The sequence below is a fragment of the Fopius arisanus genome, unplaced genomic scaffold (assembly GCF_000806365.1).
Source record: "Fopius arisanus strain USDA-PBARC FA_bdor unplaced genomic scaffold, ASM80636v1 scaffold00025, whole genome shotgun sequence".
Classification (NCBI taxonomy): Eukaryota; Metazoa; Arthropoda; class Insecta; order Hymenoptera; family Braconidae; genus Fopius; species Fopius arisanus.
The window spans coordinates 321,973-335,685 of NW_011887764.1; the positions used below are offsets into that span (position 1 = coordinate 321,973).

Sequence of the window (13,713 nt, forward strand, 5' to 3'; positions counted from 1 at the left end):
TGTGGAGTTGTGCGAGAATGAGACACAGGGTGCGCAGAGAGATATAAGAGACAGAGTAACTGGAGCGTGTTGTTGGCTCTCACAAACTCACCGAGTAATGGTAAGTCCTGGGGGGTGCACTAAAATTAATAACGCTCTCATGCTCGAATGCTGGCTGCATAATTAAAACAATATTACACCTGGTTACAGTGATGCCAGTGTCGGTGGTCGCGGGGTTGTGTTTTCGTCTCGACGCATCTCCCGATCTCCTCAAGATCCGATTAGCCAGGGTAATCCTTCAGGGGGTTAATGGTTTTTTTTTCATCTCGTTACTTTGATCCCCAGGAAGTCGTGAAGAACACACGTACTGGAAACATGTCCTCCACATGTGGATGGAATTGTTTGCCGGATACAGTGGTGCAGAATGAATGAAGACAGTTGGGCCAAGGGAGGCAAGTGCGGAAGTGCCGACACCACGGAGATGTTACTTCGTCACCTGATGTATGAGGTACGTATACAGCTCTCCAACGACTGCGTCAAGGAATATGTGTCGACGTAATGTATATCCTTGAAACCTGCAACTCCGAGTTGGAGACAGTAGTTGAGACATTTCCGGTTTCATTGGAAATGTCAGTTTTTGAGAAAACAACTGTCTCCAAGACATTCAGGGATTCCTTACGGTTTGGAAGGGAATTATGGAGATTCTCCGATGTTTCATGAATAAGTTTTGTCAAATGTCGCGGAATTGTGTAGAAAGAACACGCGCTATTAAAATGAGGAAACCAGTGAATTGTGGAGCTTTCACGTAAATTTTATTGAACTCGTTCTGATCGTGCAGGTCAATAAGTTGAAATAATATATAGTTATCCCATTTTCATGCGGTTTTTCATGTCGGTGAGTCGAGCTTTACAATGCAATGTAATAAAGGATTCCAACAATTGACTAATCATAAGCTCGAAGAAGTCATGTACATTGCCTCATGGTGCTACCGTTACCTCGTATTTCCGTTTAAAGTACAAGGGGGTACCATATTCGCGGCTAACACCACTCCAGGGTGGTGTGAGTGCTTTACCTCTCACTACCAAAGTCGACGGCATAAATCATGAGTGTAAGGTCCCCATCTTGAATCCCAAAGTATCGTTATTCCATGTATATTTTACGAATACGGTATCCCACAAAATGGTTATTGTTATCTGCCACCCACAATTCGTCCTCCCATAGCGCAATCCCATCCGCTATATCCAAAAAGAAAAAAAAAATTCTTCACGATTTTTTTGGTTTTTTATAAATGATTCTTCTGAAACGGTTGGCACGAGGATAGACGATGCAGTCGAATGCACTTACACACTTTTAGCAATTATAGTTAATGCATATTTTGCGACTACGAAGCATGCAAAATGGCTACTGCAATATTGACTCTGTAATCCCCAATCGGTCGGTGACAGGGTGGCGCCATGCGCTGTGACAAAAAAAAATAGCCGTGTGCATCTCCCATTCAGTTTGAGACACGCGAGTAAAATAAAGAAAGTACTTTGTCATGGCGCGCATCTCCGATAGCAATTTGTTCATGTAACATGTACGAGCATCGACGTCTCCCGACTCAACAAGATTCGTTGCTTTTTGGAGTTGAATTTTAAAGGGAGTGAAGCCCTTCACGCAGAAAGGATAGAACTGACATATTTTATATTGACGAGTATATGGAGATGCACATGTGCACTTTGGCTGTTGCATGTGACCTTAAAGTAACTTGTCAGGGGATACTCACCGAGTCACGTTACCGTTATAACCCCATCTTGTGGATGAAATGTACGTTCGCGGTGAGGCTAACGTCAGTTGAAATGTCGGAGTGGTGGTGGGTTTATACCCCTGTGGATAACTTTCTTCAGGGAAATGGGATTTGGCGTTGGTTGACGCCATGTCACTCATACTTTTTTCCCCCTTTCCAATTAGACGATAGTCTGTCCTTTCGTAATTTCCATGTCAACTTTTTGTTTAGCTAGTAGTTGCTCAGGGTATTGTAGTGGCCGTTTAGTGCAAGCACCATCTGCATAATATCCTGCGGTAAATCTAGGAAAATCCCCCCCGGGGTAGGGGGAAAATTCCTCTAGGTTTTCTCCCTGTACTTAACCGTTCTCTTTCGGTATGATCCCCGAGATTTTATATCCCCCTCGGACTGTACATAAACACAGGGACCCGCTCACCCGTATAAAATATCGGTATCAATTATACCGAGGTATCCATGATAAAATTTACCTCATTATTTTGGTACACCCACTGGACCTTCATTATCTGTGGCATTTATGCATCACTGAAAAACATGCTCGCTCATTAATCCCACTCGTAAATAATGCTACTGTCAATTATTTTTGCTGCCCAGAGGTTTGTAATGAGGGTTACTAAATTATTGTTATTAATTTTCCAACGAGTTTAGGCTAAGCCTGATGAAAGAAAAACATTTAGGAAATTCTGGGGGATCTTACACTGAATTTTCTCCTTTTTCTGCTGGATTCTTTCATGTATGTATTTCAATTTATGACCTCATATTTGAAGGAGAAAAGGTTATCTTTAGATTGACGCTGCGGGGCGCGTACTTGTCTTGATTGTGGATGAATGTGTCGGTGATTACTTCGAGTAAAGACGAAAAAACTATCTCATTCGGGTAATTGATGAAGTCGGGAGAAGAAAAACTGTTGAGGAACAACGGGTACTTTTTCCCTCGGAGAAACCAAGTACTTCGGCATTTTTCTTGCTCCTGGAAATAGTTACCACTTGCTCGTTCTTCAATTATTACTAAACTTCTATAATTGACAGAAAGGATTGTCAGGTTAAAGAAGGAGTTGGGAAGGTTTTACAGGGAGTTTCGAAACAATTCACTACTTTCCATTATTGAGAGCGAAGACCTCCGTCGAGCTACTTCATAGATTATTCATTTCCTCTATTATTCTAATGAGTAATAAGCGGGATAGACTAATATCGAAAGTGCGACCTGTCTGTCATTTTTAGAATAGGAGCTTGACATTTTGAGTTTGCATTTTTTTTTGTAGTGCAGTTGTTAAAGGTCCGATGATGAAGCGAGATATGAGGCTCCATAATTAGATATGCGGGTAGAGTATGCCTTTGCAAATTTCAACGTCAACATCTCGGTTACACGGCACGTGCACTTCCCTTCTGGGCGGCTTGACATTTCTCATCCCAGAGTTAGCACAATGATAACACTGTCAGCGACAACATCATTGAACGTGTTGACACAATCAATGCGGAATTCCGGGGAAAATGTCGGAGGCCTGGACGAATCGATCTGTCTTTCACGGCGACTTTTTCACCACCTTCCTGAGGTACGTTATCATGAACGTGTCAGTATGTTTGCTACACGTGGGGTAATCCACACGTACATCTACCCTGAAATTCTCGGCTAGGTGGTGAGGCGATAGTCGCTCCTGAAAGCAACCGATAACGTCCTCGGCTGTCATAGCTGTCGCTGAATGGACGAGGGGCTTTCCACCAGGACATCATGCACTCAAAAAATGGGGGAAAAACGGCTGAACAGACCCTAAACAAGGATGACGGGAAACCCAAGTCGAATACCTAGACCTTACACCTATTTCGTAATCCTGCGATTTGAGAAGAAATTTTCCCGAGAAATTTCATCCGAAATATGACTGTTACTCTCCTTAGAGTGACGTTCAGTCGGATTTAGGGGAAAGATCGGCTTGAAAATTTTTTTCAATTTTTTTTTTCAAATTGAGGGCGAATTGAATTGAAGTTCATGAGTTTTTAGCGAAAACCACATAATAATTTCACGATTTGATCCCATGATAGGTGAAAATAAGATGGGGAATGCGAATTTTCGTATGGAATAGGTAAGATTACCGATGGATATTTGCCTCGAAAAATTGCCGGGAAAGCTGTAAATTCGGGTGACATTCGATTTCTCGAGAAGAATGGATTAAACCGATTGAGACTACCGGCTCGTCGTTCTGGGACTGTCGGCATGAGTTGACACAAAAAATGGGTTTAAAAAATGGGTTAAAAAAAATAGCGGCAATTCTCAAAAGAGCCCCACCAACACCATCATAACAAACAACGATGGGAGTATGAATGAGTATCTGGCGTACAAGTTGCCAGGCTGCACACGACAGCTCGGATGAATTATTTCAGCGATCCTAGGATGTTGCATAACTGGGTACACGCTCGTCGCGTAATACAAATGCCGCGGCATCGGCTGGATGACTGATTTCCGCGTGAAAAAAAAATGGTTTAAAAAAATAAAAAGGACTAGGAATAGAGGAGGAAAAACATTGTGACGAGGGAGAAAATAACGAAAGCGGGGAATGTAATAGAGAATAACGCGTTGGGCGAGAGTAGCGGTGTGAAAATCGCATTAAATCCGGAATAATGCCCCATGGAAATATTTCGCGGTACCACGTTCGGACTACGATTATATGCGGAGTGCGTGCCAAACCGTAAAAAAGTAATTGCACAAAAATTACATTGGGTGAGCTTCATATTCCATTTCTCTCCAGGATACTGCGGAAATAGAGGGATTCGTTGGGAAAAAAAATGATGATAGAATAAAAAAGAACACTGGAAGGGGAAAATATTAGGATGAAAAAAAAAATTGCTCACAGGGGTTGCAGTTGGAGAAAGTTTATATTCAAATAAAATATGACTGGCGGTGTGCTCAACCGCGGAGGATGAAATCTACTGGTCACTGTCCGACCAGTGTGGATTGAAACTACTGCAACTGCCTGACTACAGCCGTTTTCAATCCCTACGACTAATGCTCAATGTAACATATTCATTCACTGCGGAAGGGTCCTTCATTATTTTTTTCCATTAGCCCGGAATACCTTCACAAATCCTGTTATTTTATAGGTCTGTAAAATTTTACGCTCCACAGCATTCGTCAGAGTACATTCTCTGGAGAAAAGTTTTAAATATCTGGAGTTTGCGATGGACGACTTTTCGGGAATGGAGATGGAAAGAGTCAGCCAACATTTTTTTTATATTTCGAGTACTGAAATGGGGAGAAAGTACTTTTCCATTTGATGCTCTGGGAGATCTTCTATTAAATATACTTTTGTCAGGATTGAAATATTAATGGACAAAATATTATTCCAAAATATTAAACATCCCGAAAATTTGCATACGCAGCACTGGGGTGAAACGAGTGCCTCCACAGTTTCATGAGACTGTCAATTAAAAAACTCCTTACCCTAATGCGTAGTAATGAATTTCTCTGAATTACACCCCCGGAAATACTTCTTAATAATCCCCTGAACTGAGTGAATAAAACAATTCAAAATTCCCACGTTCAATTCACCCCATTTCATAAAATTCGCGAGTAACAAATGGGCCCTACCCACTCTACCCACTCTCCAGTACGACAGCATTAATTAATAGCCAGCAGTTTCTTATTTTAATTACTCGCACACTTGTAGATATTTGTGAGCGCCTGATGAAGACGGTGAGGACTAATTAATTTTACGTTCAAATCCCGGGGAGCAGAGCTGAATAACAACAGTAATTAAGAACATTTCTGTCAAGAATGTCTTGGCAGAGTTATTGAGAAATGAAGCATTATCATGAATCCGTGGATGAAGCGACTGTCGCCAATGAGAAAATCCACAGAGACCCTTAAGGTAACAAAAGGTCAAATTGCTTCAAAAATACAATAAAAAATACTTTACTTCCTTCCACTGGAGAAATTGTTACGACACTTATACTTGGATTTACAGTAACCTTGTTGTTCAATCAAATTTAGTAAAATAGTCTAGCCGACTGGCTTCAGCCAATAACAATAACTAAATTGATTTTTATAGTTTACCATAAAAAACTTCTAAATTCCTGCAATAACCTTATTATCCATCCAAAAGAATTGATTTAACTCCAGAGTGGTCGTCCCTTTAATTTCACTAAACTAAATGCACTCTGGAAATTTCTCTGAATGCTTGATCTCTCATGGTGAATAAAAAGATATCTCCCTCCGACCAATCGCGAATGTGCCGTTCCAGTTTCCCCGCTGTCCGCTTTCCACGATCCCTTTTTACAATTCACGAGGAAGAACCGAGCTCATTAATTCGACCAACTCAAGTTTGCAATATTAATTATCCCGAGGGGTCAGACATCTCATTTAGCAGGATTCTCCTGGCATTGCGATTGAGTTATTGAAATACTACGTTCCATGCATAATCCATCTTTTGATGACAAAAGGCCACTCGATCTTAATTCATCCCCCGATTCGACTGGTCGAATAGTGGACCTCCGATAGCCAGTTATTATGAGACTATTTGTTAAACCGCCAGTAACAGCCGACTGTCCACAACGAGCCCTTTTCTACGAGCCGTAGAACCATGAGGCTTTATTTGAATATTGCTACGTGACCGTGATGAATGCGGGTGCTCTTCTTCTCCCTGAAACCACCCCCTCGCCCCATTCACAATTCACGTACATTTTCCACATATGCAACCATGCAGGCCAGCAACTCAATAATCCAACGCGAGAGTCTAGGCTCACCTATGCGATTTGCGACAGTCAATAAACCCCTGTGTATTCCCCGTGGCTCTCTTCAGCGGCAACACAAACGTATAACTGTATAAACCTAGGTATGAAATGGGTTGGGTTTGAATGCCGGCGTATGCCTCGGTACTATGCGGGTCACGAGGAAAATAGAAGAAAAACTCGGACGAATGTTGTTGACCAGACGTGTTGACTCACCCTCCGACCTCATCAAAATAATATACAATTTCGACGAGACTGTTTGGGTAATTCACGTGTCTCGGGACTCAAAGAGAAAATCATGTACCACAAAAATAGTTGAATTTACAGGGAGAAAAATGTTCACTAGAAATTACAGAAGTGTTTCCAGAATTTCCAACAGTGCACTCATGATTTTTGTGAATTCAATTTGTTTGGTAAACAATCTTTCATTCTCAAATTATCAGAACTCGAAATGTTTTTATTTTCTGTTTCAAATTCTTCATCCCTCCCTGAGTGTGCAGTATTATCTTCTGAAATCCATTTCATGTTTACCGTCCCGGCTGACTCAACAGTTGCAGCCGTTGACATTCGACGAAAGAATATTTTTTCACCGCGAAAAGTCGCCGCCGGCGATCTCCAACTATCATCCTGGGCCCGGTAAGAACCCTGACGTGTCGGTGAGTCTGTAACTTTCATAACCCGGTGTAAAGGTGCATCCCCCTTTTCATGCTTGGCCGAGGAAAAGAATTTGTACCCTCAGGGCTAGAACCTCGTGATTACCCAACGCTCTTCCTCCAACCGCTGCATACCGCACGTTTAAAGTGCTCCAGCCCTTGTCTCCTTTATCTCCAAGCCCTTGCGGGAGACAACTCATGCCCCGACCACCTCGCCTCAACACAAAAAAAAAACCAAAAGGTAAATAATAAAGACAGTGAAGAAGAAAAAAAAAAGTGGACGTAGCTGTCATGCAGAGTGCCCTCAGGCCACATTTTAACGTACTCCACTCTCAAGAAATCTTTTAAAACCACAGCCCACAAGCCGCGAGACAAATTCCATCGATTTTTCCATCCAACCCTGTTTTACGCTACCCATCCCATTTTTCGCTGACAGGCATTAAAAAATTTTGCAATCTCGAAGAGCATAAATGCTCATAAAAAACATTTTTCAATGGCAATATCAAGAAATAGATAACCCTCCCCCCATCTTCTGTTCCCTTCGACTCCCTGTTTATAAAACATAAAATCTTGAACCATGGTGGATTCCGCCAGATGCATTTTGCACCCAAAGGCACATCTATTTCACGATGAAAATATACTGAGAAGGGCGTGTGAGTAGACTGGTGGGCTATATGAGAGCCAAGTTTATCGTCGATTTCCCGTCGCTGAAAGCACTTGGTTCTTCATTACCGCACCAGCTGTGCCGTCAGCCCACCTCTCCTCTTATATTCCCTCTGACACTCAAACGAAAATTTTGCGTGAAATAAATCTCTCAAAGTGCAAGTTGAGAATATTTGTCCTACTTCAATTGTCGCTTAAAAATCGTACAACGCGAAATCGTCGAGAGGTTTCCGCTGGAATTACTCGATCCGCGAATATGACCGGAAAATCTGGACAATAATGAGACGGAAAAATTTCATGGGATTATAAAAAATGGAGATAATTTCCAGGATTTTTTTTTTTTTTCTGAAAACAATTCGATATCTGATTTTCTTTCGCTGTGCTTCACATTTTAATCACCACAAATAATTTCGTGTAATTGGACGATACAATTTTAGAGAGTATTAAAAGTCAATGTGCGTACGGCTTCTGAAGGTCTGGTCGTACAATAGCAAGCGATACCCAACAGTTAAGTCTACTTTATCCCGTGATGTTTCAGGTGGCGTTAATTTTTACGGGGATTTTCTGGGGTGCGTCCCCATATGGTAACGTTAAGGGAAAAGATAGTCGTGACGCTAGACCAGAGGGTTAAGCTCTATAATAACAATATCAATTTTTCACATTTAACGGAGAGAATAGCCGATGGCTTTTTGCCACTATTGCCGGGCAAAATTGGAACCCCTCGCGCTCTCCATGGCACCCACGGAACAAATTAAATTTCCAAACATGCAGTATGGTGCTTCACTGTGTCGTTCACCCCAAATGTTTTTGTACCGCACCCAGCTTCGGTGTTTATCCGGTTTAATATTTCCAAAAGCAATATCAATTATTCATCAGGACCCTGTTGTACGATATTGTGAATAATTAAGTGGTTGCGGTCTGAGTTATTGTGGATTATTAATTTGATAAATCGGCTTGGAATATTGTATCACCGTTGACAAACCTTTTCGTCAAAGGGATATTACCATCCTGCAAAGACCACCAACAGTTAATTGCACTTGAACAAATTCCGCATTTCAATTAAATAAATTCAGTTTTATTCCAGCCTTTCTCTCTACCAACTCAAAATTACAGTAAATTACTATAGATATTCTATCACATTATTTACTGATTAATAAAGAATTTATTCAACGCAAGTCCAGAATTTTTGCGTTTGAAAATGTTGTATATTTACAGAATTTCATAATTTTATTCATAATTTTAATAACAGCAATTCACCACTTATTCGGTTGTGTTTGTTCTATAAATTATTGAACATAAGGGGAAATGTTGAATTACAGGTAAAGATTATCTTAGCAGTTGGAAATATTATTATTATTTATTTATAAATATATTTAATAATATTAAATATTATTAAATTGGGGTCAGTCTCTGAAAATTATAACTTTTCCTGTGGAAGTCGAATGAACCCACGGGCTTCCTCCATCGGGTGTTGTTTCCGTTTGCGCTGTACGATTGTTGAGACTCATTTTTTTTTCCTAACTAGATACTCATGAGATTACTGGAGGTACCTTGGCGTTGGCATCAAGGGCTCAAGGGGGTCTGGACGTTCGGACGATTCAAGGCGAAATGTTCGGATGTCGCGTACTGGATATTCTCACTGGCGTTCTTGAGACAGTTGTCCCGGGGAAAAACACCTTGGAGACGTGCAATTGCCTTTGGGGATATTCCGCGGACGGTCGGACAACTGCCAGGAGTCTCAGTAAAAACCATTTTTCCTGTCGTTACTGTGTGCAGTCACGACCGCGAGGGTAGGAGAAAACCTGGGCACCTCTTCTGCATGAAAAATGAGAGCTACACGGCCAACCGGATGATTCGATTTGGTATTTCACGGGGTACGTTCCTGAAGAGACGGGTGAATAATTGAAGGACTATTTGAAAAAAAAAAATGAAATTCGAGGTCACCGGACCATGCAAATCAAACACATACAAATTGAATAATTTTTTTGCAGTTCATTTGAATTTTTACGTTTTTGAATTTGAACGAAGTATTAGACTTATCCCAGAATGTTCATTAATTTGAATTGAAGGGATAAATATCTTGATTAATAAACATTTGGTGATGGGAATTGCAATTTCATTTGGGCCTCGCGACTATGAAAATTGGTACACGTTTATGCGTAAAGGATAAACTGTCTCTACTGAAATAATTAATAAATTGTAAATTTTTCAATGAATACAATACTTTCGTTAAAAGATTTCAAAATGTATCGCATTTTATTTTCAATTAAATTTCAGAGGCATCTATTCCTAGAGATATGATAATGATTGCAAGAACAGTTCGAATATCCAATCAATTGGCGTATCCCCGTGAATATTAACGAGAATTAAATAAATAAAATGGAGGCCTGTGTAATTTCTGCTAAAGTGAGCAGAAGATTTTCCTTCGTGCGTAATCAGCTTACAATTAGTGGTAGCATCCAGGCTATTTTTTCTCTCCAATGAAGACTTAACGAGAAGCTTCCCAGTAATTTCATCATACCCTGACCTTTTACAATTTTTCCTTCGTGCAGAAGATTACTACCGATAGAATTTATCCAACTATCGATGAGAAACATTTATTGATCCGTTCATTAAATAAAGTGACGGTATATTGATAGCCGGAGATAACGAAGTAATCATTATAAAAAGTACTCACTTTTTTTCAACGAGACATTTTTTCTTCGCGTAAATTTCTCTCTCGAGAAAATGAGCAGTGAAATTTTTCAAAAATTCCGTACTCATCAACAGAGTATATTAAACCGGGGGGATTGGAATTTAATTGCATCCATAGTCAATCCGAGTTATCCCAACTTCTTATCGATCAATATGGATTTTCCTAGGTGTAGGTTATACTCGATTATCCAAGATACGTTGTTGTGTGCGTAGGAGAGGAAATGCCTGTGGCATCGATAAGCCACTTAGTCAATCGAGTGAAGGGTTATAGTGCTTGACGCTCGCCAAAATTTACAGGGTAACTGTTCGAGTGCTTATAGAGGAGATGCATTTCGATAATTAATATATATATCGTGAGCAGATAACCCTGAAGGCTGTCGAATTCGCCGATAATAATCGCCAGGAGACATGAACTACTCGCAATCGATAGACGATGTACTGCTTCCGCAATGGATTCCTCAAATCCCCGGTCACGTCGATAATACACTGATAAAAATTAGCGAATAGAACTCTCATTGGCGTAAATGCATTTAATATGTATTAATATATTTTTCAAAATGAGAGTGCCAAAATCATGTGAATTTTCAATTATATCAGTTTAAATTCAATTTCAATTTCGATAATTTATAGTAATTTCGATAAGTTCATTTCAATTAAAAACAATTACTTAATTTGTCATTTATGTTGACAATGCCAGAAATATGGGGTTTTATGTTAAATAATTATTGATTTATCGAAGAAGAATTATTAAAAAATTCAAATATTTTTATTAAAACTTTCAGGTGTAATTTTGGAACAGTATACTCTCAGGAGAATTGTCGCCATATTTTCCGTGGAATCAACCAAAATTTGCAACAGTTAACTCGAGTCAACCCCGAGAGTATGCGGTATCTCGGCTAAATTGTTACCAATCAGAGTTTACACTTCAATTCCGTCATCAGAACCCCCATTCGGGGAGTCCATTAGGAAATGAGAATCAACCTCGGAATCAACCGTCTGAATGATTGCCCACACATCACTGATAACTCAATCATGTGGAACCATTTCCCTGAACTCGATGGGTATTTATTTCCTGCGGATAAGACTGTTGCGATGGCGTCTCGGCTGTAACAAAAATCAGATTAAATGGCAGCTTCCCTTGGAATTCTCGGGGACGTGGGATTTTCTTCCTGAGACGATAAAACTCGTCAAACTCGCCCCCCTGACGGATATTAAAAAGTAAAATGCTTGATATTTCTACAACATGTTATCTCGATCCATTAAAGGGTGAAATTAATTATTTTGAATTTCGTAAAATTATCGATGATGGCGAATAATGACGCAATAAATTATTTTGCTGTGTATCTAGTTAATATTTCAATTTATATCTGGAGCTTTTCCGCCGAAAAAGAACCGGCAGCGGCCCATATAATGAACCACGCGTTAATTAACGAGCATTTCTGCCGTCCAATTTTAATTGCAAATTTCTCGGGTGAATGCTTTGCCCTACCGTGTGGACAACGAGCGGCAGGAGAGCCGGCGGCTTTTCTCTTTTCCTCCTACATGTATATATCTCTCTCATTTTCTCTCATTCACTCTCTCTACTGCAATTACCCGAATGACCACAGAAGCCTGGGTGCGAAAGGACAAAAAGAAATTGACTTCCACTTTCCGAGACAGCACGACGAATACTCCAAGTTAGTTTTTGTGTGTTTCCCAGAGTTTAATGACACGGAGAGGAGAGTTTACTTTTTCCGGTGAGTTAAGTTTGTTTGCACCTAACCGTCCGAGATTTCAATTAAAAATGCAAATTTATCGGTGAATTCTTTTTAGTTCAGGAATTCCCAAAGAGGATGACACAATCCGGTCAACTTTCTCTTTGTCATTCGAAATTAGGATTCCAGATTTTTTTAAATACTTACATGTTGAATATGAACGAGAAAACATTATATTTTATTTGAATTTGCAATTTACTATCAAATTTAATGTGTATATTTAATTCTTACCAAAAAATAATTTTTTTGTTTTTTTTTTGATTTTATTAGATTTCTTTTCTTACAGCTCTCCGTTAGGGGTGAGTTCAGTGAATCAAAATGTTATAATTGATTAGTTCGTCGATTAAAATGCTCTCCTCAATTTTCGAATCGTCAGTAAAAATGCGCAAATCAATTGCCAAATTTCAAAGATCTGTCGTGATTAATGACCGGTAAATAAGAAATTGTTGGGCAGAAATAGCTGTGTAAAGCCTACATTTTCTCATTTTGTTTTAGTCGACCAATGTCCCATCGAGCCGCACGAAAAAATAGAACAACACAATGTCAAACACAAACAACGTCATATTTTTGTCAACAGTTTTCAGCACACAAGTTCTTGAGTAAATATCGAGTTTTTTTTTACGAGTGAGAGACATTTTTTCAAGTTGAAGTGTATATTTGTTTTTTCATACTGCGTTATATGAAGATATACACAAAATGTAACGAAGCATTTGTTGAAAAAAAAAAGAATGAAATCCGCGGGAGCTGTGAACGACTCTCGATCAATCGCACATGATAGCTCGAAACTGGAATTGATATTCCACCACCAAAATAATGTCATCATTTGGAACTATCCGCGAGCTTCCACTTTCCCAAAACTTTTCAATGCTCATTTCTCCGAAGAACTTCGCTCCCTCCATTGTGTAATTAATGTCTTAATTCCGGTTGTTTATATGGAACTCGCAGGAAAGTCCCATTAAGTATTTCCGTAGATCCCGAAATTGATTACCAGAAGCTGAAGAAAGAAAGATCCCAATGCAAAACTTGAACTTCAATAACGAATGAATGTCCCAGCGAAGCCTTACTCGGAAAATATATAAGGCTCTCGGAGACTCACGCTTGAAATCCCCGTCCAATTTCACTGTATTTTCTCGAGCGAGAGAGAAAACAGTTATTAGAAAGTTGCCTCTTTGGGTCCAGAGGTGCCCTGGCAACCCGTGGGAGGAAAATTCTTCTGGACTATTTCGTTCAACGGAGACCAAACACCGGTATGTAATATGGGTTGAGTCGGCAATATACGAAGTGGAGAGAAGTACCAGATGTAATTGAAGATCGTTGCACCGTACCTTTAAACACGGAAAATGTTCATCGGTTTATGTTACGACTAGTCTTAATCAGGCATCGGCAGTAATGCGATTCTCGGTGCACAGAAATTAATTTATATCCAGTGAGAGAAATTGACAGAAAATTACACGAGAGTTTTGCAATTC

At 39.9% G+C, this 13,713-nt stretch overlaps 2 protein-coding genes across 4 annotated transcripts in view; one reads left to right on the forward strand and one right to left on the reverse strand.

Annotated features, from left to right (window-relative positions):
- Window positions 1-13,713, reverse strand: part of LOC105264779 (TWiK family of potassium channels protein 9-like) — a 143,767-nt gene that overhangs the window by 14,787 nt on the left and 115,267 nt on the right. The window lies entirely within an intron of this gene.
- On the forward strand, window positions 271-9,739 carry LOC105264777 (uncharacterized). The gene is made up of 2 exons (XM_011301887.1): window positions 271-487; window positions 9,322-9,739. The coding sequence occupies exons 1-2, from the start codon at window positions 404-406 to the stop codon at window positions 9,700-9,702; spliced, it is 465 nt and encodes a 154-aa protein (XP_011300189.1). The 5' UTR covers window positions 271-403; the 3' UTR covers window positions 9,703-9,739.

Excerpts from the sequence above, each read along its gene's own strand:
- LOC105264777 (XM_011301887.1), top strand. The coding sequence starts at position 404 with ATGAATGAAGACAGTTGGGCCAAGGGAGGCAAGTGCGGAAGTGCCGAC. Across the intron at positions 488-9,321 it reads TTCGTCACCTGATGTATGAG|ATACTCATGAGATTACTGGA; the intron begins GTACGTATACAG and ends TTTCCTAACTAG.